Source organism: Bufo bufo, chromosome 8 (assembly GCF_905171765.1).
Source record: "Bufo bufo chromosome 8, aBufBuf1.1, whole genome shotgun sequence".
Taxonomy (NCBI): domain Eukaryota; kingdom Metazoa; phylum Chordata; class Amphibia; order Anura; family Bufonidae; genus Bufo; species Bufo bufo.
The window spans coordinates 180,296,336-180,323,678 of NC_053396.1; the positions used below are offsets into that span (position 1 = coordinate 180,296,336).

The 27,343-nt window shown below is 46.7% G+C and overlaps 1 protein-coding gene across 1 annotated transcript; it reads right to left on the reverse strand.

The window, feature by feature from the left end:
* Positions 1-6,392: 6,392 nt before the first annotated feature.
* On the reverse strand, positions 6,393-23,910 carry YIF1B (Yip1 interacting factor homolog B, membrane trafficking protein). The gene is made up of 8 exons (XM_040405075.1): positions 23,760-23,910; positions 20,790-21,016; positions 20,509-20,613; positions 20,194-20,272; positions 20,031-20,088; positions 17,506-17,661; positions 9,000-9,093; positions 6,393-7,521 (listed from the first exon to the last, which is right to left on the reverse strand). The coding sequence occupies exons 1-8, from the start codon at positions 23,785-23,787 to the stop codon at positions 7,366-7,368; spliced, it is 903 nt and encodes a 300-aa protein (XP_040261009.1). The 5' UTR covers positions 23,788-23,910; the 3' UTR covers positions 6,393-7,365.
* Positions 23,911-27,343: the final 3,433 nt, after the last annotated feature.

Below are 27,343 nucleotides of genomic sequence, written 5' to 3' on the forward strand. Positions count from 1 at the left end.
CAGACACATCCAAGTGGTTCAATAAGGCAGGGCATGGAAATGCTGGGCTATCTCACCTCCTGCATCCCTGCGGTAGCCTGGGCCCAATTCCATATGAGACCCTTACAGAAGCTGGTTCTAAAACAATGGAACAGGTCTCGATCATCCCTGGACCAAGGGTTGTCAGTGTCCTGGGAGGTGAAGGCTTCACTGGGCTGGTGGCTCAAGACCAAGAACCTGGAAACGGGAGTTCCATGGAGGCAGGAGGGTCTGCTTTCCCTCACAACGGACGCCAGCTCTTGGGGCTGAGGGGCCCTCACGGCTTATGAGACTTTTCAGGGGATTTGGTCAGAGTACCAGAGGATGATGTCCTCCAACTACAGAGAACTCTGTGCGGTTTGGGACGGCCTCAGGTCCATCCAAATACAGGCAAAAAAATCGCCACGTCCTGGTCCATTCGGACAACTCCACAGCTGTGGCGTTTATCCAGCACCAGGGAGGAACAAGACACGGTCACCTCCAGAGGCTCTCAGACCGAATCTTCCTTTGGGCAGAAAAGAATCTACAATCCCTTGCGGCAGTACATCTGAAGGGATCCCTGAATCTCCAGGCGGATTACCTCAGTCAGCAAAGTCTGGATCCAGGCGAATGGTCTTTGTCCCAGTCCGCTTTCCAACAGATCCGGGATCATTGGGGGGAGTCCCATCCTAGACCTGTTCGCATCAGCAAAGAATCACAATGTTCAGGATTTCTTCTCCCTCAACCGAAGAGACCCATGTGTGGCAATAGACGCTTTTACCCAGAGCTGGACGACGGGCCTAGTCTACACCTTTCCCCCGATACCAGTAATCCCAAGAGTGCTCCAAAAGTTTCAGTGATTCTGGTGGTCCCATTCTGGCCCAGGAGAAGCTGTTTCGGGCTCCTCAGGTCCCTCAGCCCGGAAGATCCCATCCGTTTCCTGCCGGAGGAGGGTCTTCTAACCCAGGGTCTCATACCGCACCCCAATACCAACCTCCTCAAGCTGTCTGTCTGGATTCTGAGCAATCCCTCTTGCTAGGGTTAGGGCTCTCTGAAAGAGTAGTTAAGACCCTCTTACTCAGTAGGAAGTCCAACACCTCCAAAGCGTACCTCAAAGTTTGGAGGAAGTTCGCCTCCTGGGGCGGAGTCAGGTTCAACCAGTCCTTGAGCTGCGCTGCGTCCTCAAACGGAAGGACCGTTCGTTTCGCTACCTTAGCAACGGGAGCATCCACCCTGGAAATGGCCTCCCAATCGGCACAGTCCGCTTCGTCGAAGGGGTATCGCCTTTTGAGGCCCCGTGGGATAAAGGAACCCTTCTCCGGCTTCTCCCATTCTGCCCGTATCATCTTCTGGACATTGTCCGGGACCGGGAACACCGATTTGTGCCTCTCCCCTAAACCCCCAGAAATCTGCTCCTGGACTGACTTGGACCTCTTAGGGATCTCCATCCTAATAGTGGCCCTGATGGTTCGGATCAATTCTTCGATATCCTCTGGGTAAAGAGGAATCTCCTGTACTCGCTACTTTCCTCCAATTCCAGAGATCTAGCAGAAGTCCCCACATCTGATAAATCAGAGTCAGCCGAGTCCAGGTCACTCCCAGAGTAGTCAAGGCCTCTGGAAGAGGGTAGTCTGTGGCCCTGGCAGGGCTGGGGTATAGGGGAGGCAGGGGCGTCCCTAGCAGCAAACGCTGATTGGACCTCCGTTCTGACCAGAGTCTTGATCTCCTGCAAAAAACTAGAGGACTCAGCCTTCACCACGGAAGAGGTGCAGTCTTTATACAGTAGCTTGGACCCTGAGGAAGGAAGGCGCTTAGAACAGACGCCGCACTTCCTGGGTCTGGATTTAACAGAGGAGATAAACTCCTTTTCTCCCTGTAACACACAAGGGAGGAAAGCGTCAACCACAGCAGGGCAAATACGCAATATGAAAAGGTGCCAGCAGGCTACTCACACCGCCCAGAGTGGTAGGACCTCCCTTTTTGAATTTGTCGCCGGCCGCGGCCTCCGTGACGTCACGACCCTGGCCACGCCTCCCGGCGTCCGATGTCATCACCCGGCGACTGGAGGGAAGCGCGTCATAGCGTCGCTCCAGCCGCCCTTACTGCACTTCTTCAAGCCCGTCTGGGCCGCCGCAGAGGGAACTTCGCCGGGATCACCATGAATGAGGGTGACCCGGGCATAGACCGCGCCTGGAGAAGGGAAGAGCCGGACCCCGGAACCGACCTCCAGTCTAACGGATGACACCCGCCGTAGCAGGGCGAGAAGAAAAAAGGTAAAAACCGAAAAAAAGGACTAGGGAACCCAGAAGAGCTCCCAGCACCTCTCTGGCATTCCTTCCTTGACAGGACAGGAAAAAACACACTGGCGATGTGGGGTGGGGTTTTTAACCTCTCTGTGTGCTTTTTCCTGTCCTATTAGAGGAAGGCAATCTCAGTTTGTGCTGTCATGGAGACGACTGGGGAATATATATACATATACATACATACACACAGAGGAGGCAAGAAATGAACCCACCCGCCCGTACAGCCCCCCCTCTGGACTCTCAGCAAGCCATCAGAGCACGTTGAAGGAGAAGGTGAGGACGAGTCAGATGGGAGCAGGAGGTCTATGAAGGATGTGACTGGCGAGGTGTGGTAGTGGTGGAAGTGATTGGACCTGAGCCTATTTCTTAATATGTTATCACTATGTCTGGTGGCCGCCTGGGTTGCTCCTCAGAACGCGCTTAGCAATATTAATGAGGGAGAGAGGACTCATAATATTGCACCACAAGACATTTCTAGAGAAAGTTTCCTGCACAGGGGTAATGCCCAGATGTGCCCCCTTCACAGTAGTAATGCTCACATGTGCCCTTCACAGTAAAAAATGCCCAGATGTGCCCCTTCACATAAAAAATGCCCAGATATTTTCCCCTTCACAGTAGTAATGCTCACACGTGCCCCCTCACAGTGTTTGCATTTCTTTCTGTCAAAGCTACCTGGTTCTGGCCCGCAAAATTTATACTATGTCAAGTGCGGCCAGACGAAAAATGGTTGGGCACCACTGGTTTAACACATATATAATATAATGTGTCACAGAGACACAAGCTGCTCCTGATGTAAAGACATGCCTGTAATCCACAGTCCAGAGAAGCGAAAGTGGCAACAGAGCGAATACCAAGAGTAAAGTCCACACATACAATCCTATAGTGGAGGCCGGACAGCAACTCTTCTATTGTGGGACTGCAGAAAAGAAAAAAAGGCATTGTGCCGAGATTTTAGGTTATCCCCTATAAAACTTTATTCACACGTCAGTGATTTCCATCAGTGATTATGAGCCAAAACCAGGACTGGAGCCTCCACAGACATAAGGTACAGTCATGTGAAAAAATTAGGACACCCTTTGAAAGCATGTGGTTTTTTGTAACATTTTTAATAAATGGTTATTTCATCTCCGTTTCAACAATACAGAGAGATTAAAGTAATCCAACTAAACAAAGAAAACTGAAGAAAAGTCTTTTCAAGATCTTCTGTAAATGTCATTCTACAAAAATGCCTATTCTAACTGAGGAAAAAGATAGGACACCCTCACATGTATTCCCTCTTAAATTGGCTCAGATCTCACACAGGTATATCACACCAGGTGCACATAATTAGTAGATCGTTACTCTGCATGTTGAATGAGGCTTGCCCTATTTAAACCTCAGACATTTAGTTTGGTGTGCTCCTGACTGTTGAAGTGAGAGTGAGCACCATGGTGAGAGCAAAAGAGCTGTCAGAGGACTTCAGAAAAAAGATTGTAGCAGCCTATGAGTCTGGGAAGGGATTTAAAAAGATCTCAAAAGATTTTGAAATCAGCCATTCCACTGTCTGGAAGATAGTCTACAAGTGGAGGGCTTTCAAAACAACTGCCAACATGCCCAGGACTGGTCGCCCCAGCAAGTTCACCCCAAGAGCAGACCGCAAGATGCTAAAAGAGGTATCCAAAAACCCTAAAGTGTCATCTCGAGAACTACAGCAGGCTCTGGCTACTGTTGATGTAGAAGTACATGCCTCTACAATCAGAAAGAGACTGTACAAGTTTAACTTGCATGGGAGGTGTGCAAGGAGGAAACCTTTGCTTTCCAAGAGAAACATCGAGGCCAGACTGACATTTGCCAGCGATAAAGTTGACAAAGACCAGGACTTCTGGAATAATGTTCTTTGGACAGATGAGTCCAAAATTGAATTATTTGGACACAACAGCAGAGGACATGTTTGGCGTAAACCAAACACAGCATTCCAAGAAAAGAACCTCATACCAACTGTGAAGCATGGAGGTGGAAGTGTCATGGTTTGGGGCTGCTTTGCTGCAGCAGGACCTGGTCAGCTCACCATCATAGAATCCACGATGAATTCTACTGTGTATCAGAAGGTGCTTGAAGAACATGTGAGACCATCAGTTAGAAAATTAAAGCTGAAGCGGAACTGGACCATGCAACATGACAATGACCCAAAACATACTAGTAAATCAACCAAAGATTGGCTGAAAAAGAAGAAATGGAGAGTCCTGGAATGGCCAAGTCAAAGTCCAGATTTGAATCCCATTGAGATGCTGTGGGGTGACTTGAAAAGGGCTGTACGTGCAAGAAACCCCTCAAACATCTCACAGCTGAAAAAGTTCTGCATTGAGGAGTGGGGTAAAATTTCCTCAGACCGATGTCGAAGACTGGTAGATGGCTACAAGAACCGTCTCACTGCAGTTATTTCAGCCAAAGGAGGTAACACTCGCTATTAGGGGCAAGGGTGTCCTATCTTTTTCCTCAGTTAGAATAGGCATTTTTGTAGAATGACATTTACAGAAGATCTTGAAAAGACTTTTCTTCAGTTTTCTTTGTTTAGTCGGATTACTTTAATCTCTCTGTATTGTTGAAACGGAGATGAAATAACCATTTATTAAAAATGTTACAAAAAACCACATGCTTTCAAAGGGTGTCCTAATTTTTTCACAAGACTGTATAATTGAAAGATCTGCTCCTGTTCTGTGTTTAGAGCCGCACCTGGTTTTGGCTCAAAATCACTGACCGAACACTGACTGTGTGAATAAGGCATAACTAATTGATCGATGGGGGTCCAACCGCTGTGACCCCTACAGATCACGAGAATGGGGGTACCGTTCCGCTGTTCTGATGGAGCAGCAGGTCATGCATGCGCACTCTCGCTCTATTTATTCTCTATGGGACTGCCTGACGCGAGTGCTGTACTCTGCCATCTCCAGCTCTCCCATAGAGAATGAAGGGAGTGGCAGTGCACATGCATGACCTACTGATGTATCAAAAGGGGGTAACAGGACCCCCCGCTGTTGTGATCTGTTGGGGTCCCAGTGGTCGGATCCTCAGCGATCAGGTAGTTATCCCCTGTGGATAGGGGATAGCTTAACTTGGCACAACCGCTTTAAGGCTGAGTTCACACGGGCGTTGCGGGAAAATGTGCGGGTGCGTTGCGGGAACATGCGCGATTTTTCCGGGTGAGTGCAAAACATTGTAATGCGTTTTGCACTCGCGTGAGAAAAATCCCGCATGTTTGGTACCCAAACCTGAACTTCTTCACAGAAGTTCGGGCTTGGGATCGGTGTTCTGTAGATTCTGAATACAGAATGCTAAGTAAAATAGGGCTGGAGGGGTTAAAAAAAATAATTGAAAATCACCGCTCGTGTGCACAGCCCCATAGAAATTAATGGGTCATTATTTAGTGCAGGTGCAATGCGTTCAACTCACGCATCGCATCCGCGCGGAATACTCGCCCGTGTGAAAGGGGCCTAAGGGATTGTCCACGATTTTTCCAATTTTTTATTAATTTTTATTTTTTTTTTAACACCCCCCCCCCCCCTTCCCTCTTAGTTCTAAAAAATCTCCATCCTGTCTTGATCAAACTTCCATGGACAGAGTCACGTGTCCCCATACAACAGGTGACTGCTCGGTCATGTGCAGCTAGGGCACACCTCACCGCTGAAACTAGTCATTGGTGGCAGCAGCGCAAGTGACCCCGTCCATGCAAGAAGTTTATGTGAGGGGGATCAGAAGTCCAGTGAAGACAACCCGAGAGCCACGGAGCAGGTAAGTAGTTTTATTCATAGCTCCTTTAACCCACCTATAGACACATAAAATAAAATTTGGCCAAAATGTCTGTTTTTGACCATTCTGGGCACCCATTGTTTGAAAATTTAACAGGAACAATCGTTCCTGATGTCCGACTGCAGACGTCTTTCGACCAAAAATGTGATACAAAAAATTCTGGCTGCACTGTGGACAATCAAATTTTTATACGTATGGTTAGACTTGGTTAATGCACAACTCCATGTATTCCTATCTCAGACACCTGCCATAAATATCTGAGATGGGAACGCCCCAGTATATAGCTGCAGGAAAACAGAAGCCATCTTGACACTGGAAAAGTATTATTTAATGAACTGATGGGATACAGACATTGGAGCCCACACTCCCACATAACACAAGATTCCAAGTCACGCCTGTACAATTCTTTGCTGTGCAGACACTATAGTGACCCTACGTCCTATAATAGCAGGATCATGCCTACAGGGTCCATTGACTGTATATAAAAAGGAAAGCTTGGTTCCCCCCCCCCATCGCTTCCCTGGGTTGCTGAATTGGTTAATAAGGCAAAGTCCTGCAGTGTGAAGGAGTCCATGGGAAGTTCTAACTCTCAAACTTCCTAAACTTTAGTGAGATCACAACGTGATGTAAAACACACAGGCCGTCCGAGTCCAGTGGGTGCAGGTTGTTATGTTGAGGGTGACGGTTTCGAGGAGCTGGATGTGTTTGCACTATACAGACACTTCAGATGTGTGTAAACTAAGTGTAAAATTAAGGACATAAATAAAAGTTTTTCAAACAAAAATGCCAGAATCAACGACTTTGGGATTAAATGTGTAAAATATAAAGAATTTGTTGTATTTGCTATTTCTGTTTCCTAATACTCATTGGCCCTTCCTTTGGGAACAAACAGGCTTGGCCATGTCTAATGGATCCTTAGGACAATAGGCAGCAGCACAAACAAGACAAAAAGAAGGGGTGGGAGCTTCATACTGGGGGGGCGGTCATCAAAAGTAGATTCCCCAGTCTGCACCTATGAGGGTCCCGCTATCATTTCAAGAGGATGTCGTCCAGTGACCCAGATCATTGAGATGTTACAGTCCGAGATGTTTCTGAAGGAAGAGATGCAGTAGGGATCCTGAGACGTCTAATATCCAAGCATTGGGGTCCATGCACAGAAAACAGTACAAAAACAGTTGAAGGATGCCTGTTGGACGGTGGGAGTGAAGTCACCCTGACATAGGGCTGAAATTCCAATATGGCACCGCTGTCCTCAGAACACGCTTTAGCAGGTAGGGAATCATCTCACTAGGTGGTATGTCAGCCAGTACATGAAGAGGGGCTGCACTGCAGCGATCGCCATGGTCAGGTACATACGCAACTGGTTCCTGGCACCGCGTACCAGGACGCCCTCTGCTGCAGCTTCTGACAGGATCTTTAACCTCAAGGTTCGAATCTGAGAAGGAAAAAGGAAGTAATTTATAAGGTGGTAAATGAAGGGGTGGTGCAGAATTAGAACTGGCAGCCGGAGCTACGGTGAACCCATCTGCCTCCATCATCAAAGGGGTTGTCCAGACATACTGAGGCAACCGTCTAACACCCAGCTATTATAATGCATGCATCCCATTAACTAGACTACAAACTGTGCATGATATTGGATGAGTATTGAATGATTGCCTCTGAAACACAACCACCAGGCATACAGTGGTGTCTCTCCATGCCTGATGTCAGATTGGGTGGGAGCGTACACCTGGTCAACCCCTTTAAGAGACAATACCCCCACTTATCAGACATTAATAGTATATCCTATGTATATGCGATAAACGTCTATTGCTGGATAAACCCTTTAAAGAGGAGCCGTCACCATAAGAATTCTGGATCATCTACTCTGATGACTGTCAGGTTTCGGCAACCTTCTGCACTCCAGCGTTTGTAAAACTACAACTCCCAGCCTGAACACTTGCTTGGTTGTTCTTAGAATACCCACAGAAGTGATTAGAGCATGCTGGGAGTTATAGTTTTAAAACAGTTAGAGTGCCAGAGGTTGCGGAAATATACTGGTATGTGACTTCTCTTAGGCTACTTTCACACTAGCGTTCGGAGCGGATCCGTCTGATGTTTCATCAGACGGATCCGCTCTGATAATGCAGACGTTTGCATCCGTTCAGAACGGATCCGTCTGCATTATTACTTAGAAAATTTCCTAAGTCTGAAAGTAGCCTGAGCGGATCCGTTCAGACTTTACATTGAAAGTCAATGGGGAACGGATCCGCTTGAAGATTGAGCCATATAGTGTCATCTTCAAGCGGATCCGTCCCCATTGACTTACATTGTAAGTGTGGACGGATCCGCTCGCCTCCGCACGGCCAGGCGGACACCCGAACGCTGCAAGCAGCGTTCAGGTGTCCGCTCACTGAGCGGAGCGGAGGCTGAACGCTGGCAGGCGGATGCATTCTCAGTGGATCCGCCTCCACTGAGAATGCATTGGGGCCAGACGGATGCGTTCGGGGCCGCTCGTGAGCCCCTTCAAACGGTGCGCACGAGCGGACACCCGAACGCTAGTGTGAAAGTAGCCTTATATGTACTGTAAAGATGGCCTACTACTTATTCTACGCCGTCTTCTGTGCTGTTAACCTGTGAGTAGAGATAAAACGACCCCAGCACTGACTGGCTGAAGCAACGACCAGCCAACGCCTACTAGTCTTAGGCTTTATTTCAGCACTGTTCTCCTTGGTTATCCAGTAACCCGGAGAGCTGCAACAACATCTTCCAGGTAAGACGCATCACAATGCCACAGCCATTATGTACCTAGGAGAGATGTCGGGGTGGCAGCTGGCATGCCATCAGGATGCCAACCACTGGACTTGTTATAACAGGGGAAATACACGTAGTCAGACATGTCAAGAGAGGTGAACGATGTCATTTAGTACTTACCATGAAAAATACTATAGAGACACAACACCAGCTTAGGACGATGTAGTATCCGGTCTTCCCAAAGAGGAGGCCAGACAGAACTCCCGATATCATCCTGAATGGGATTGTAGAAAGAGAGAGGGATCGTAACAAAAGTAGAAGTATTTACAGATTGTAGACCCCTTAGTATAAAGTGCAATCACTGCAAAGGGTGCAAATGCTAAACTGCCTCCCTCGAAAATATTAGAACCAGAGGAAAAATAAAAAATTTAATCAAGATTTGTTTTCTGCTGCAGTCACGTTCTATGCCCGAACCGTGGACAAAGCTGTTTGGCGATAGGATTTCATTGATGGGGTTAAGCTGCTAATTTTCCATGGAAGAGTATAAAAGGTTAAAAAAGGTTTCATGTCTCTTGATAAACTGCTGACAGCCTGCTGCATACCGGCACAGCATTATAAGCAGACACTCTACCCCTTAGCATTTTTCTTTTCCGGCACCGAGTTCCGTCAAAAGGGCTCAATGCCGGAAAAAAACTGATCAGTTACAGTTGCAAGAAAAAGTATGTGAAACCTTTGGAATTATATGGATTTCTGCACAAATTGGTCATAAATGTGATCTCATCTTCATCTAAGTCCCAACAATAGACAATCACAGTCTGCTTAACCCCTTAAGGACTCGGCCCTATTTCACCTTAAGGACTTGGCCATTTTTTGCAAATCTGACCAGTGTCACTTTAAGTGCTCATAACTTTAAAACGCTTTGACTTACCCAGGCCGTTCTGAGATTGTTTTTTCGTCACATATTGTACTTCATGACACTGCTAAAATTGGGTCAAAAAAGTTAATTTTTTTGCATAAAAGAATACAATTTTTACCGAAAATTTTGAAAAATTAGCAAATTTCAAAGTTTCAGTTTCTCTACCTCTGTAATACATAGTAATACCCCCAAAAATTGTGATGACTTTACATTCCCCATATGTCTACTTCATGTTTGCAGCATTTTGGGAATGATATTTTATTTTTTGGGGATGTTACAAGGCTTAGAAGTTTAGAAGCAAATTTTTAAATTTTCAGAAATCTTCAAAATCCCACTTTTTATGGACCAGTTCAGGTTTGAAGTCATATTGTGAGGCTTAGATAATAGAAACCTCCCAAAAATGACCCCATTCTAGAAACTACACCCCTCAAGGTATTCAAAACTGTTTTTTCAAACTTTATTAACCCTTTAGGTCTTCCACAAGAGTTAATGGCAGATGGAGAAACAATTTAGAAATTTAAATTTTTTGGAAAATTTTCCAATATAATCAATTTTTTTTTCCAGGAGTAAAACAAGGGTTAACTGCCAAACAAAACTCAAAATGGGTTGCCCCGATTCTGTAGTTTGCAGAAACACCCCATATGTGGTCGTAAACTACTGTTTGGCCGAACGGGAGCACATAGAAGAAGGGGAACGTCATATGGTTTTTGGAAGGCAGATTTTGCAGGACTGGTTTTGTTTATACCATGTCCCATTTGAAGCCCCCTGTTGCACCCCTAGAATAGAAATTTCAAAAAAGTGACTCCATCTAAGAAAGTACACCCCTCAAGGTATTCAAAACTGGGTTTACAAACTTTGTTAACCCTTTAGGTGTTCCACAAGAGTTATTGACAGATGGAGAAACAATTTAGAAATTTCTATTTTTTGGAAAATTTTCCAATATAATCAATTTATTCCAGGAGTAAAACAAGGGTTAACTGCCAAACAAAACTTAAAATGGGTTGCCCTGATTCTGTAGTTTGCAGAAACACCCCATATGTGGTCGTAAACTACTATTTGGCTAAACGGCAGGACATAGAAGAAGGGGAACGTCATATGGTTTTTGGAAGGCAGATTTTGCTGGACTGGTTTATTTACATCATGTACCCTTTCAAGCCCCCTGATGCACCCCTAGAGTAGAAACTCCATAAAAGTGACCCCATCTAGGAAACTACGGGATCAGGTGGTTGTTGTTTTGGGACTATTTTAGGGGTAAATATGATTTTTAGTTGCTCTTCATTACTCTTTTTTGAGGCAATGTAACAAAAAAAAAAAAATTAAAAATTGTTTCTACATTCGCTATTTAGTTTTGTGGAACACCTAAAGGGTTAACATAGTTTGTAAAGTAACTTTTGAATACCTTGAGGGGTGTAGTTTCTTAGATGGGGTCACTTTTTTGGAGTTTCTAGTCTAGGCTACATCAGGGGGGGCTTCTAATGGAACATGGTGTCAAAAAAAAAACTGTCCATCAAAATCTGCCTTCCAGAAACCGTATGGAGTTCCCTTCGTTCTATGCCCTGCCGTGCGGCTATATAGCCATTTACGACCACATATGGGGTGTTTCTGCAAACTACAGAATCAGGGCCATAAATATTGAGTTTTGTTTGGCTGTTAACCCTTGCTTTATTACCGGCAAAAAGGATTCAAATGAAAATTTTGCCCAAAAATGGGTGTTTTGGCACCGTTTTTATTTTATATTTTTAACACCGTTCATCCGAGGCGTTTGGTCAAAAGTTATTTTTATAGCGACGACTTTTACGCACGCGACGATGCCCAATATGTATGGCTCTCAGACTTTGGAGACACTAAGCAGGCATCCTAAAAACTGCGGCCCTCCAGATGTTGTAAAACTACAATTCCCACCATGCCCTGCTGATGGCTGTAGGTTGTCTGGGCATGCTGGGAGTTATAGTTTTACAACATCTGGAGGGCCGCAGTTTGAGGATGCCTGCTCTAAAACTAATATTTTTTTGGGGAAAAAAAATTGTTTCCGTGTCTCCAAAGTCTGAGAGCCATAGTGTTTTATGTTCTCTATTGTACTGTTGGGGATTATAAAAATTTAGTACTCCATGGAAGTGTGATACTCCCTTAAGCAATTGATAATGCAGAGGCCCGGATGATCGGGGCACGTGTCACATTGAGTAGTGGTGTCCTTCCGTATCCCCCTCTTGTGACACACTCTGCATCTTTTTTGGGTTCGTCCCTTCTTCCCAGTATGGGGGACCACACCTGGAAAGTGTTGGCCAGGGACGATCCGGGCGCCTCCAATTCCCGAGGTACTCCGGCCTGCTCTTTCCCGGTCCGAAAAGATCAGGTCCTTGAGGACTGCCTCATAGAATTGGAGCAATGTCCCTGTGCTGCCAGCGCTTCGGGATAGTACAAAAGAGTTGTACATGGCAACCTGTACCAAGTAGACCGCAACTTTTTTGTACCATGCCCGGGTTTTGCGCATGGCATTATATGGCTTGAGGACTTGATCAGAGAGATCAACTCCTCCCATATACCGATTGTAGTCGACGATACAATCGGGCTTGAGGACCGTTGCCGCGGTACCTCGCACAGGGACTGGGGTGGTGCTGTTACCGTGGATTGTGGACAGCATAAGGACATCCCTCTTGTCCTTATATCTGACCAGCAACAGGTTTCCACTGGTAAGTGCACGGGTCTCACCCCTGGGGATAGGTACCTGGAGGGGGTGGGCAGGGAGGCCGCGTTGATTTTTCCGCACGGTCCCACAAGCGAACGTGGATCTGGCGGCAAGGGACCTGAACAAGGGAATGCTGGTATAAAAGTTGTCCACGTACAAGTGGTAACCGTTATCCAGCAGTGGGTACATAAGGTCCCACACGAGTTTCCCGGTAACACCCAGAGTGGGGGGACATTCTGGGGGTTGAATCCGGGAATCTCGCCCCTCGTACACACGAAATTTGTAAGTGTACCCTGAGGTACTCTCACAAATTTTGTATAGCTTCACGCCATACCTCGCCCGCTTTGTGGGAATATATTGGCGGAAACTGAGTCTCCCCTTGAACGCAACGAGAGACTCATCAACCGCGACCTCCCTTCCAGGTACGTAGGCCTGCTGAAATGTGGCCCCAAAGTGATCGATGACCGGCCGTATCTTATACAGCCGGTCATAGGCAGGATCACCTTGGGGTGGACATGCTGCATTATCGGAATAATGCAGACATTTCCGGATGGCCTCAAACCGGGGACGTGTCATGACCATACTGTACAGTGGGGTCTGGTATAGGACGTCCCCACTCCAGTATTGCCTGACACTGGGTTTTTGGACTAGACCCATATGCAGCACGAGGCCCCAAAATGTCCTCATCTCGGCTGCACTGACCGGCGTCCAGCCACCGGGTCTAGCCAAAAATGAGCCTGGGTTTTGAGCGACGAACTGTTGGGCATACAGATTCGTCTGCTCCACCATCAGATTCACCAGTGGGTTACTGAAAAAAAAACTAAAATAGTCAATTTCAGTAAACCCCACTGTGGGAATCTGGATTCCAGGATTGCCAGCAAAATCCGGAATCTCAGGCTCAAAGTCCACTGGGGGACACCAGCTAAGTTCATCGGCAGGGGGCTCCGGTGGACTTATTTGGTGGGCCGGGAAACCAGTACGAACCCCAGGGCGGCTCGTACTAGGGTGGGCCACAGGATCCCTAGCATGTGGGGCCCCTGGCTCCGCCTGGCGGCGTCTCCGCCGCCTTGGTGGCTCATCGTCATCCGATGATGATGAGGAGGATGCGGATGACAAAAGGAACGTGGGGTCATCCTCATCCTCACTGGGGCTCTCGGAGTCGGAGGCAATCTGGGCGTATGCCTCCTCGGCCGAGAACATCCGGCGGGCCATGGGTGTGTGTGCGTGTATGTGTGAGTGTGTGGCAAACTTTATTATATGTGCGTGTGTGTGGGGGCAACGGGTGTTCGCGTACTAAATAAGGAAAAAAAAGGGGCAAGTGTTTAGAAAAAAAAAAAAAAAGTTCAAAGTTGCTGATCAGCGGTACAACGCTGATCAGCGGTGGGGCGGGCGAGGCGCTAACAGTGGCCGGACAAAAAAAGTGCCGGACAGTCAGCGCACGCAGAAAAAAAAAAAAAAAAGTGGTGGTAAGGGGGGGGGGGGGGGGCGGGGGGGGGGGTGGTGAGGTGGGGGCTGGTGGTGGTGGGGGGCAAGTGGCAGGGGGGGGTCTGGGGTCTGATAGATGGATCAGAAAGAAAGAAAAGAAAGTTTAGTAAAAGTTTTTTTTTTTTTTTCCTAACTTTTCCCTTCTTTCCCTTCCTAACGGTGCCTCTCCCTCACTGACCCTAACCTACCTGGGTGGCGATGGGTGCAGGAGGGTGATGGACTACGATTAGGGGGACTCAGGAGCTGGACGCTGGATGGTGCTGCACGGTCAGGGTGCTGGACAGGAAGAGGAGGGGAGAGAGGAGCGCAGGAAGTTTGAATCTCGCGCCTCTCTCCCCTGCACCAATCAGCACCCTGGACAGCAGCGTTCAGCACCAGGGCCAGCGCCGCCTCTCCAAATCCTCGGACTGCGATAGGTGGTGTATAATTACGCCACCGATCGCAGTCTTTTTCCGGTTCATCGGGTCACAGGACACCCAAATGGACCGGAAACGCAGAAAACCGCAGGTCTGAATTGACCTGCGGTTTTCTGCGATCGTCGATACGGGGGGGGTCAAATGACCCCCCCCTGCATTGTTACGGGATGCCGGCTGAATGATTTCAGCCGAAATCCCGTTCCGATTAACCCCCGCGGCGCCGGAATAGCAAATTAAAGCCATGACGTACCGGTACGTCATGGGTCCTTAAGGATTCGGGAACCATGCCGTACCGGTACGTCCTAAGTCCTTAAGGGGTTAAACTAATAACACACAAAGAATTAAATGCTACCATGTTTTTATTGAACACACCATGTAAACATTCACAGTGCAGGTGGAAAAAGTATGTGAACCCTTGGATTTAATAACTGGTTGAACCTCCTTTGGCAGCAATAACTTCAACCAAACGTTTCCTGTAGTTGCAGATCAGACGTGCACAACGGTCAGGAGTAATTCTTGACCATTCCTCTTTACTGTTTCAGTTCAGCAATATTCTTGGGATGTCTGGTGTGAATCGCTTCCTTGAGGTCATGCCACAGCATCTCAATCGGGTTGAGGTCAGGACTCTGACTGGGCCGCTCCAGAAGGTGTATTTTCTTATGTTTAAGCCATTCTGTTGTTGATTTACTTCTATGCTTTGGGTCGTTGTCCTGTTGCAACACCCATCTTCTGTTGAGCTTCAGCTGGTGGACAGATGGCCTTAAGTTCTCCTGCAAAATGTCTTGATAAACTTGGGAATTCGTTTTTCCTTCGATGATAGCAATCCGTCCAGGCCCTGACGCAGCAAAGCAGCCCCAAACCATGATGCCCCCACCACCATACTTCACAGTTGGGATGAGGTTTTGATGTTGGTGTGCTGTGCCTCTTTTTCTCCACACATAGTGTTGTGTGTTTCTTCCAAACAACTCAACTTTGGTTTCATCTGTCCACAGAATATTTTGCCAGTACTGCTGTGGAACATCCAGGTGCTCTTGTGCAAACTGTAAACGTGTGGCAATGTTTTTTTTTGGACAGCAGTGGCTTCCTCTGTGGTATCCTCCCATGAAATCCATTCTTGTTTAGTGTTTTACGTATCGTAGATTCGCTGACAGGGATGTTAGCATATGCCAGAGACTTTTGTAAGTCTTTAGCTGACACTCTAGGATTCTTCTTCACCTCATTGAGCAGTCTGCGCTGTGCTCTTGCAGTCATCTTTACAGGATGGCCACTTCTAGGGAGAGTAGCAGCAGTGCTGAACTTTCTCCATTTATAGACAATTTGTCTTACCGTGGACTGATGAACAGCAAGGCTTTTGGAGATACTTTTATAACCCTTTCCAGATTTATGCAAGTCAACAATTCTTAATCATAGGTCTTCTGAGAGCTCTTTTGTGCGAGGCATCATTCACATCAGGCAATGCTTCTTGTGAAAAGCAAACCCAAAACTGGTGTGTGTTTTTATAGGGCAGGGCAGCTGTAACCAACACCTCCAATCTCATCTCATTGATTGGACTCCAGTTGGCTGACACCTCACTCCAATTAGCTCTTGGAGATGTCATTAGTCTAGGGCTAGGTCTGCGCGACAAATAGGGCGCAACATTTGTCGCGCAACATTTTGTTGCACCAATGTCGCGCGACAATTTTTATAATGGCAGTCTATGGTGTTGCACTGCGACATGCTGCGACTGGATTTTCTGCGACTGTTGCGTCGCAGTATGTCGCATTGCGACACCATAGACTGCCATTATAAAAATTGTCGCGCGACATTGGTGCGACATATGTCGTTGTGTAGACCTAGCCTAAGGGTTCACATACTTTTTCCACCTGCACTGTGAATGTTTACATGGTGTGTTCAATAAAAACATGGTAACATTAAATTCTTTGTGTGTTATTAGTTTAAGCAGACTGTGATTGTCTATTGTTGTGAATTAGATGAAGATCAGATCACATTTTATGACCAATTTCTGCAGAAATCCAAATCATTCCAAAGAGTTAACATACTTTTTCTTGCAACTGTATATCCCCATGCATTCTGAATAGAGAGTAATCTGTTCAGGATGTCTTCAGTGCAGTCTTTTTGACTGATCAGGCAAAAGAGAAAACCGCAGCATGCTACGGTTTTATCTCCAGCGAAAAAAAACTGAAGACTTGCCTGAATGCCGGATCCGGCATCTTTTTTTCCATAGGAACGTATTCGTGCCGGATCCAGCATTCAAAACACAGGACTGCCGGATCCCTCCTTCCGGTCTGCACATGCGCATACCGAAAAAAAAAAAGGTGAAAAAAATAAATGCCAGATCCGTTTTGCCGGATGACACTGGAAAGACAGATCTGGCATTTCAATGCATTTTTCTGACTGATCAGTCTTACTAATGCCTTCAGTTGGCATACGTTTTGCTGGATCCGGCAGGCAGTTCCGGCGACAGAACTGCTTGCTGGATCACTCTGCCGCAAGTTTGAAAGTAACAATATGACAAAACAATAACAAATACAGGTGCACTCTGCAGTCTAACTAAACCCTCAAACTGATTTTAAAATTGAGAGATTAGTCAACATGTCCTACGGTGTAGAACATGTCTAAGCCCGGGCACCACGCCAAGGTGTTAGGTCCCGGGCTACTTGAGAAACCTTGGCGTGGTGCCCGGGCTTAGACATGTTCTACACCGTAGGACATGTTGACTAATCTCTCAATTTTAAAATCAGTTTGAGGGTTTAGTTAGACTGCAGAGTGCACCTGTATTTGTTATTGTTTTGTCATATTGTTATATTAATTACAACATCCGCACTTGTTACCTTGTGTAGGATGTCTATTGTGGTACTTGTGGTTCGCCGCGGGCATCCTCCACGTATGCATTTTGCTGGGGATTGCCATTAGCAACGGGCCACAAGTGCAGGATTTGCTCCCCTATATATATGCACAACTGCATGTGGGTTTGAGCAGCTCCTGCTAATGCCAACTTGTCTTCTAAGTTTGAAAGTACCCTTAAAAGTGAAAATACAGTTTAGGGTGGCCTTCTTAGATCCCACCCCCTTTCAAATGACTGACTGACTACCTGGCAGGAAAACCCACAATGCCTGCTTCATAGCAGCTCCATATCATTATATGCAGGTTCAAGCAATAACCTCCACCACCTTATCTACTTACCCCACATATTTGTAGCCAGAAAATGCTATAAGATCCACTGTGGTGAGGTCGGTATTTACAGTCACTAGGTAGAGGCTGAGAAGGACAGCGAATACCTCCACGATGAGCCAGGCTAAGGCTGAGCTGGCCTGCATGCCCAAGATCTCCGGGGAAAAGCTGCAGATTGGAAACATAACCCACGATTACGATATGAAGAACATATAGAGTAGGGTTGAGCGCACCCCAACTGCAAAGCTTAGGTTCATACCGAACTTTTCACTTTTTCACTGAAGTTCGGGTGATTTTATTATTTCCGTTATAACATGGTTATAATGGAAAATAATAGCGTTCTTAAGACAGAATACTAAATAAAATGGCCATGGAGGGGTTAAAAAATTTTTTTTTTTTAAAAACTCACCTCATTTTATTTAGCATTTTGTCTTAAGAATGCTATTATTTTCCGTTATAACCATGTTATAACGGAAAGTAATAAAGTGAAGTTCGGGTCCCCTTGACTTTAATGGGGTCCGGGGTTACGTTCGGGCCCCGAACTTTGACCTGAAGTTTGGCCGAACCCGAACTTCCACGGGTTCGCTCATCCCTAATATAGAGCTGAAAGTCTCAAAATCAGGAGGACACCTAGTGGCGGAGAGTGATCACTGCAAGAAAATGTGGTTTGAGGGCTAAATCTTCAGTGGTCACACCGCTTGTGTTACAGCATCCCATAAAAGAACACAGTCATTCACAAGGTCTTAAAGGGTTTATGCTATGAATAATGTAAAAAAAAAAAAAAATCAACATCAGACATCTTATAAGACATGATAATCTCTTTCTAACAAAGCTAGAACCAGCCCTGTACCTCACATGGATCCAGAGATCTCCACATTAGCGGAGTAATTAGATTTATATCAAGCTGGCAGCTCAAGGGGAGTGTCTTTTCTGCTGCAGCTCAGGGGGCGTGTCCATGCTCTCCCTATCACAACTCAGGGGGCGTGTCAGCTCTCCCTATCACAACTCAGGGGGCGTGTCAGCTCTCCCTATCACAGCTCAGGGGGCATGTCAGCTCTCCCTATCACAGCTCAGGGGGCGTGTCAGCTCTCCCTATCACAGCTCAGGAGGTGTGTCTCAGCTCTCCCTATCACAGCTCAGGAGGCAGTTGAAGGATGAAACTGAGCATGTGCGGCCTTCTCAGCGAGCAGGTCAAAGAAATAAGAAAAAAAAACAAAAAAAACAAACAGCAGGTGGCGCTATACAGATACATTTTATTGAATAACTCAGTGGCTATACTACATTTTTAATTACATGCAATTATAAAAAGTATTCAGATCCAGGTGCTGGTTTGAAAACTGTAGAATAATTTTCTTGGGACAACCCCTTTAATCTCTGTGTTCCCTAACTTTTGCAGCAGACTCCCTGAGCTTTCACCTTAATAATAATAATAACCTGATTGTTCTGCTTGGTCACACAGACAACTGTACACCCGTACAATTACAGCTACAGTCCTCTCTACAGGTTACATGCACACTACCGTATGTGTTTTGCGGTCCGCAAATTGTGGATCCGCAAAAAAAAAAAAAAAAACTGATGACATCCGTATGCCATCCGTTTTTTTTTGCGGATCCATTGTAACAATGCCTAAAACGGACAAGAATAGGACATGTTCTATTTTTTTTGCGGGGCTACGGAACAGACATACGGATGCAGATAGCACACAGTTCGCTGTCCGCATTTTTTGCGGAACCATTGAAATGAATGGGTCTGCATCCTATCCGCAAAAAAAAACGGGACGGACACGGAAACAAAATACGTTTGTGTGCATGAGGCCTAACTCCTCTCTATGATCAGTGCAGAAAGGAAACAGGAAGACGAACCAGTATCAAGGTATACTAGAATTAATCCCTTCACAGCCCTAGACCACCAGAGATGCTGACATTCAGCGAGTTAGATAATGCTATTTACACCATTTGCCTGGATGCTTTGTGGCCCTGTATATCTGGATATGTCATAGCTATTTATCAGCGTGCTGTACGGTAATAATAGATGGGGTTATGTATGGCCCATCCAAGAGTGTAGCACCCAGGTCCCTAACTGACCATCTCATTGGCTTACAGGAAACACTGGCACAACTCGAGCTTTAGGTATCATTAGCTATTAAAATGACATCACCTCTAGCTGCAATATTCACATCATAACTCTCGTTTGGGGTCTTTATATTATATACACCCTCATAGTTAAAGGGGTAATCCTGCTGTTAAAATCCTGTGGATAGGGCCTAACTATTAGATCAGTGAGGGTCCTAAAGCAGAGACCACCACCGATCATGAGAACGGAGACCCTGTACCCTTCAGGGCACCCCAAAATGAACAAAGCGACAGGTCGGGCATGCCAACTGCCGCTTCATTCATCTCTATAAGAGTCCCGGAAACAGTTGAGTTCGGTACTCATCTTAAATTTTAAAAAAAGTATTGGACCGCCGGTCAGATCAGAGACAAAAAAATCTTCCCATCTAATGTTCTTTACTCTAAGAAACTCAACCCATTACTCACTTGTTCTGTGTTCCCAGAGCCAGCCCAGCAACCAGAATATATGTGATAAAAGCCATGACTGCAAGAAGAAGATGCGAGATCACAATATAGAGAGAGACATCTTCATTTACTACCAGTTTATTTCAATTCATATCATACATTTATTACTAAATATTTAACCTACCTGGAATGTACAGGTCCGGAGCATTGACGTCTAATCGTGGCGCGACTGGGATATCTTGCTGGTACCTGACCTCCCAGTCCTAAAACATACAAGTAGGGAACAATTATTTCTGTAGGTCCGCGGCCAGAGTGCCCTCAGATCGGACGCTATGGACAGGATTAGGGCTGTATCACACCAACAGATTATCAGACCAATAGTTGCTGTGTATAACAAAAGATCTGTGTGTGTAATGGCCCATCTGACCGATGCTTGGTCAGATAATCTGTCGGTGTCATACAGGCCTTAGTCCGCTGCCCTCTCAGATCATGTGCGTACCTGGTGAATGTAGGGGAAGAGGAGCAGCCCGATCTTTTTTCCAACATAAACAGTATCGACCGCAAAATAATACTTGAGCTTGTTGACTGGGATTATCCTGTCGATCTGCGAGACACAGAAGAAACCGATTACACTCCATCCCCATCAGGACACACAAAAAAATAAAAAAATAAAAATCTAAACTATAGGGGAGGGCCCCCCCCCCCCCCCGATTCATTTCCCAGCATCAAATAAAAAGAAAGTGAAGAAATATACCCCCACCCCCCATACGAAGCACTCACGTTTTTGTCCACCATCTCCTTGCCCTGGGTAGCCAAGCTGCTTCCATACGCCATGGCGAAGTTGGACATGGGTTCTGACAGAAAGGCTTGAGTGGGGATGCCCAGAGCTGGGGAGCCATGGTTGTGGTACTCCATGCCAGGAGGCGCCGGGCCGGCACTTGTGTCATCGAATAGCTGATGTGGACCGGCCATGTTAGGGTTGGAGCCTCGATGGCGCCGCTTTGAAGCTGTAAAAGAGAAAAAATAAATCAAAAATAAATAAATACTAAAGAAAATATTGCTTACAACTCCCCCATACACCTGCGAGCATGCGTGTGTTCTCAGTAGGCCGAGCGCGCGCATGCTCTCAGTAGGGTTGTCACGATACCAAAATTTTGATTCAATTTCGATACCATGAAAAAAAAAAAAATTTGTGATACTCGATACCACGCAAAATTTTTTAAATAAAAACACCAATAAAGCCGCGTGCATTCCGCATTTTATGGAACGTCCGGCCCATAATAGAGCAGTCCAATCCTATTTTTTGGGGGGACAAGTTGACAAAAAAATGGCAAAATCGCAACTTTTCTTTTTTCTTTCTGTAAACTGTGTTCAATGCATAGGAGATTATTTTTTATATTTTAAAAGTTCACACTTTTTTGGGTGTGGTGTTATGTAATATGTTTATTTTTCTATTGTTTATGTATAGACTTGGGAAAGGGGGCGAATTAAAGGGAACCTGTCACCTCCAAAAACCATCCCAAGCCGCCAGCAGTACCCGACAGTAGCCAGCAGCGGGTTTCCGACGAAAATTTTCTTCCTGAAGGCCGATGCGGCTAAAGCTCAGAAAACGGTCTTTTATCCCCTGCCGGCGCGCTTCTCTAGTCAGGCTTGAAGTCGAGATAACCGCGCCCCCTTCCCTGCTCCTTCGCTGTGACTGACAGCGCTTATGCAGCCTGCCGAACTGCCGGCTGTCAGTCACAGCGAAGGGGGCGCGGTTATCTAGACTTCAAGCATGACTAGAGAAGCGCGCCGGCAGGGGATAAAAGACTGTTTTCTGAGCTTTAGCCGCATCGGCCTTCAGGAAGAAAATTTTCGTCTGAAACACGCTGCTGGCTACTGTCAGGTACTGCTGGCGGCTTGTTCTATTTTTTGCGGTGCGCACGGATCACTGACCCATTCAAGTTGAATAGGTCTCGATCCGTCCCGGCTGCCGCCCTTGCATTGCGGTCCGCAAACTGCAGTCCCCAACGCACGGAACGGATGCGCAATGTTCCTGTGCAAGAGGCCTTAGGGGCTAGAACCTGGGATCTTTCCATCCCGTGTCCTATTCACCCTGATAGAGGTCTATTAGGGTGAATGGAATGTCTCACTCTCCCTGCTGCCCTGTGCATAGTACACACAGCAGCAGGGAGCTGACTATGGCAGCCATGGCTTCAGTAGCGTCCTGGCTGCCATGGTAACCGATTGGAGCCCCGCAATTTCACTGCTGGGGCTCCGATCACAACTGTCCCTGCACCACCAAAGAGGAGAGGACCTGCCTCCTTCTCCACTGTGCTGCTGAGGAAAACATGAAGCGCGCAGAGAGCAGCGCGTGCCATGTTCTCTAACTGATACTATCGTTAAATAGTAAGACCCGGTGTTGTTTCGATCCGGGTCAAAAAGTATCGATTGGGTATCGAAACGTCGATACCTGGTGCAACTCTAGTAGTAGGGAGTGGTCAGTCCTGCTGAAGTCGGCATAGGCTAGATCTACCAGTCATCTGCTCACGTCTATGGCCAGACATCCACTGATTCAGGCCGGCGTCAGCCATCGTGTTGTTTTCAGTACAGCAGGAGTTCACTGCCCAATAAATCTCTAGGATGCAGCGAGTTCAGGTCAGATGAGCAGTGTCCGGCCCAGGTGCTGCTGTCACACTGACGGCAGCATGTCGGACACTGACAGCTCCTGACTTCACCATATAAACTCATGTGCTTCTGCTAGGCACCGCTGATTGCCGCTTATCTCCCAGGAGAAAAGGTATGGGTGCTGAAATTCAATGCGTGATAATTGGGAGACTCCCATCTATACTGGTGGCGGGTCAACCAATCCCACCAAAAGGGGTTGATTCACATGACTGCGATGAGCCCAGGAAACACGGTCCATATGTCGGCTGCAACTCCTGGGCCGACCGCGGCTCCCCTGACCCGAACGGACTGCTTTAAATCACTACGAAGCAGTCAGGTGAGCCGCAGCCGACCACGGACCGTTTTTTTTTTTAGACTGACCACGGCTACGTTGGATACCAGCCGCGTGCGTTCTGCGTTCAGTATGTCCTGCCCTCTGTAGATCTCTCCTATCCTTCTACACAAAACAGACAAGAATAGGACATGCTCTATATGTTTGCGGGGCCGCGGAACCGACATACGGATGCGGACAGCACGCGGTGTGCCGTCTAATCATTTGCAGCTCCACTGAAGTGAATGGCATTACTGCCGATCCGCAAAAAATGGAGATCAGTTGCGGAACGTAGCTACGGCTGTGTGCATGAGGCTCAATGTCTCCGATACCCATACCGTGTCACATCCGGATCACACCGCCTCGGTGCAACCATCATATGTGCACCAATGTGTACTCTCATCATTGTCACCGCGCTCGATGGAGGTTGTAATACTAATTATCAGATCCACAAAGACTGAAATATTCAGATGGGTCGTAAGCGGAAAATCTGTTGCTCGACCAATAAATTAGCAGCGATTACGGATCATATCTTCTGAAATAACACTAGGGCCATACCTGCCCCTCCAGGGGTGTGAACCCCATCACACTGCCCGAGAACCCCCTCATCATGAGGCTTTCTGCACCCCCTACCTCCACCACCGACACAATGCACAACACCCCTCACACACACTCCTAGCAACTACTCCACAGCCGCCGCAGCTCTCTACACCCTTCACCTTGACAAGGCGGCTCCGCCCACCACCGACACCACAGACCCGTCCATTACTTACGGGCCCTGAAGCTGCTCTCCCGGTTCATGGCTCCGGTCTGATGACGCGACCTCGCCTCCTCCTTACCAGGTGACGCGTCTACTGACGAATCACAGGACTGCAGGGACCGTGTGGCAACGAGAGAGATTGTTAATAAAGTTTGTTCACTTGTAGAAAAAAAAAAAAGGGAACGTGGACTTCTGCGATGTGGCACGGGAGGGGCGTGTGACGTCACGTTAGAGAATGGAAAAGGGGGCCGGGCTAGGACGCGTCACGTGACCCGGCGCAGTAAGGCGCTCTGTGGTTGGCGCAGTGTGCGCCGTATGAGTTTTGCTGTCGTGTCAGGCGGTACTAGACCTTCACCTGATACGGAATGAGATTGTATGCGTACGTAGAGGCCCAAAGCCTGAGGCTGCACTACTGATTCTGATTCGTTACTGTTGTCATGGAGACCATGTCTGTCACTGACAACCAATTACAATAATACCTACAGTGGACCTTGATGTACATGGTGATTTGAATCCAAGCCTATCTTCATGAATACCATATATCTGTACTACCCCTGTAAGGGGTTGTGTACGATTAGGAAAACATGGCCGCTTTCTGGTGACAACAGCACCACCCCTGTGCGCTGGTTGCGTGCGGTATTGCAGCTCAGCCACAGTGAAGCAGATACCAGACACATGGGGGATGATTTACTAATAGTCTCATATTTTGCACTGTCCGAGATTACGAATCGCAGTCTAAATATTATACAAATTTACTATTCTGGCGCATGGACCTTTATAATTCTGGAGTATTGTACGTCCTGCACAAGAATTGCGTTAGAATTTTGTTTACGGGCCAAAAATGTGTCTGTGCATCTAAAAAAATAAAATAAAATTCACACTACAATTTGGCCGCACTTTTGGTGCATGGAGGTGCACTTAAACGCCTCCGGACCGCCTAACGCAGGATCGCGTTCCGGAGGCGGCTCACTCAGGCACAGTCACGCATATACGCGTCATCTCGCGAGAGGCGAGATTTCCGCGTTCACAGGAACTGCAGGTAATCGAGTGGATCTGCAGCCTGCCAGCGGCGATCATTCGCTGGCAGGCTGTAGATCCGATTTTTTTTAACCCCTTAAAGGTATATTAGACGCTGTTTTGATAACAGCGTCTAATATACCTGCTACCTGGTCCTCTGGTGGTCCCTTTTGCTTGGATCGACCACCAGAGGACACAGGCAGCTCAGTAAAGTAGCACCAATCACCACTACACTACACCCCCCCCCCTGTCACTTATTAACCCCTGATCACCCCATATAGACTCCCTGATCACCCCCCTGTCACTGATCACCCCCCTGTCATTGATTACCCCCCTATAAGGCTCCATTCAGACGTCCGTATGTGTTTTGCAGATTCGCGGATCCGCAAAACACATACGGATGTCTGAATGGAGCCTGACGGGGGTGATCAATGACAGGGGGGTGATCACCCCATATAGACTCCCTGATCACCCCCCTGTAAGGCTCCATTCAGACGTCAGTATGTGTTTTACGGATCCGTGGATCCGCAAAACACATACGGACGTCTGAATGGAGCCCTAGACTCCCTGATCACCCCCCTGTCATTGATCACCCCCCTGTAAGGCTCCATTCAGACGTCCTTATGTGTTTTGCGGATCCGCGGATCCACAAAACACGGACACCGCGGATCCGCAAAACACGGACATCGGCAATTGCGGACAAGAATAGGACATGTTCTATAGGCTCTACAAAAAACGCAGTGTTCGCCCGATCAGGCCTGATCTTGTGTTCAGTCCGCCCCACCGCAGTGACAGAATTTTTTTTTTCTGATCACTGCAAAAACACTGTAAAATCGCTGCGGCGCTATAAAAAGATCACTTTTGAGGGGCATGGCGAGTTCATAGAAGATTTATATTTTTTTGTCACAAGTTAGCGGAAATTTATTTTTTTATTTTTTGTTTGTTTGTTTTTTCTTACAAAGTCTCATATTCCACTAACTTGTGACAAAAAATAAAATCTCACATGAACTCACCATACCCCCAATTTTTTGACATTTATATTCCAGACTTCTTCTCACGCTTTAGGGCCCCTAAAATGCCAGGGCAGTATAAATACCCCACATGTGACCCCATTTCGGAAAGAAGACACCCCAAGGTATTCGCAGAGGGGCATATTGAGTCCATGAAAGATTGAACTTTTTGTCACAAGTTAGCGGAAAGGGAGACTTTGTGAGAAAAAACGAAAAAAAATCAATTTCCGCTAACTTGTGCCCAAAAAAAAAAAGTCTATGAACTCGCCATGCCCCTCACGGAATACCTTGGGGTGTCTTCTTAACAAAATGGAGTCACATGTGGGGTATTTATACTGCCCTGGCATTTTAGGGGCCCTAAAGCGTGAGAAGAAGTCTGGAATCCAAATGCCCTCCTAAAAGGAATTTGGGCCCCTTTGCCCACCTAGGCTGCAAAAAAGTGTCACACATGTGGTATCGCCGTACTCAGGAGAAGTAGGGCAATGCGTTTTGGGGTGTCTTTTTACATATACCCATGCTGGGTGAGAGAAATATCTCTCTAAAATGACAACTTTGTATAAAAAAATGGGAAAAGTTGACTTTTACAGAGATATTTCTCTCACCCAGCATGGGTATATGTAAAATGACACCCCAAAACACATTGCCCTACTTCTCCTGAGTACGGAGATACCAGATGTGTGACACTTTTTTGCAGCCTAGGTGGGCAAAGGGGCCCACATTCCAAAGAGCACCTTTCGGATTTCACTGGTCATTTTTTACAGAATTTGATTTCAAACTACTTACCACACATTTGGGCCCCTAGAATGCCAGGGCAGTATAACTACCCCACAAGTGACCCCATTTTGGAAAGAAGACACTCCAAGGTATTTCGTGATGGGCATAGTGAGTTCATGGAAGTTTTTATTTTTTGTCACAAGTTAGTGGAATATGAGACTTTGTAAGGAAAAAAATAAAATAAAATAAATCATCATTTTCCGCTAACTTGTGCCAAAAAAAAAAAAAAATTCTAGGAACTCGCCATGCCCCTCACGGAATACCTTGGGGTATCTTCTTTCCAAAAGAAAGACAAAAAGGACCTTCGCTGACGTCATGAGGTGGTGAGCGCGATGACGTCAGCGAAGGTCCTTTTGCAGGTCCTTCGAGAAGAACAAATAAGAGGATCCCGGCTGCGCGATCAAGTGGATGGGGTGAGTAAAGTTTTTTTTATTTTTTAACCCTCAATTGACATTTGACTTTGCATTCTGTATTAAAGAATGCTATTATTTTTCCATTATAACCATTATATAATGGAAAATAATAAAGTAAATGGGGTCTAGGGTCACTTATCCCTCGTCTCCTTAGCAACCATCCGTCAAAATCGCATCGCATGCGATGTTAACACAGCCCCATTAATTTCTATGGGCCCTGCGTAGCGTGAAAAACGCAGAATACAGAACATGCTGAGATTTTCACGCAACGCACAAGTGATGTGTGAAAATCACCGCTCATGTGAACAGCCCCATAGAAATGAATGGGTTGGTATTCAGTGCGGGTGCAATGTGTTCACCTCACGCATTGCACCCGCGCGGAA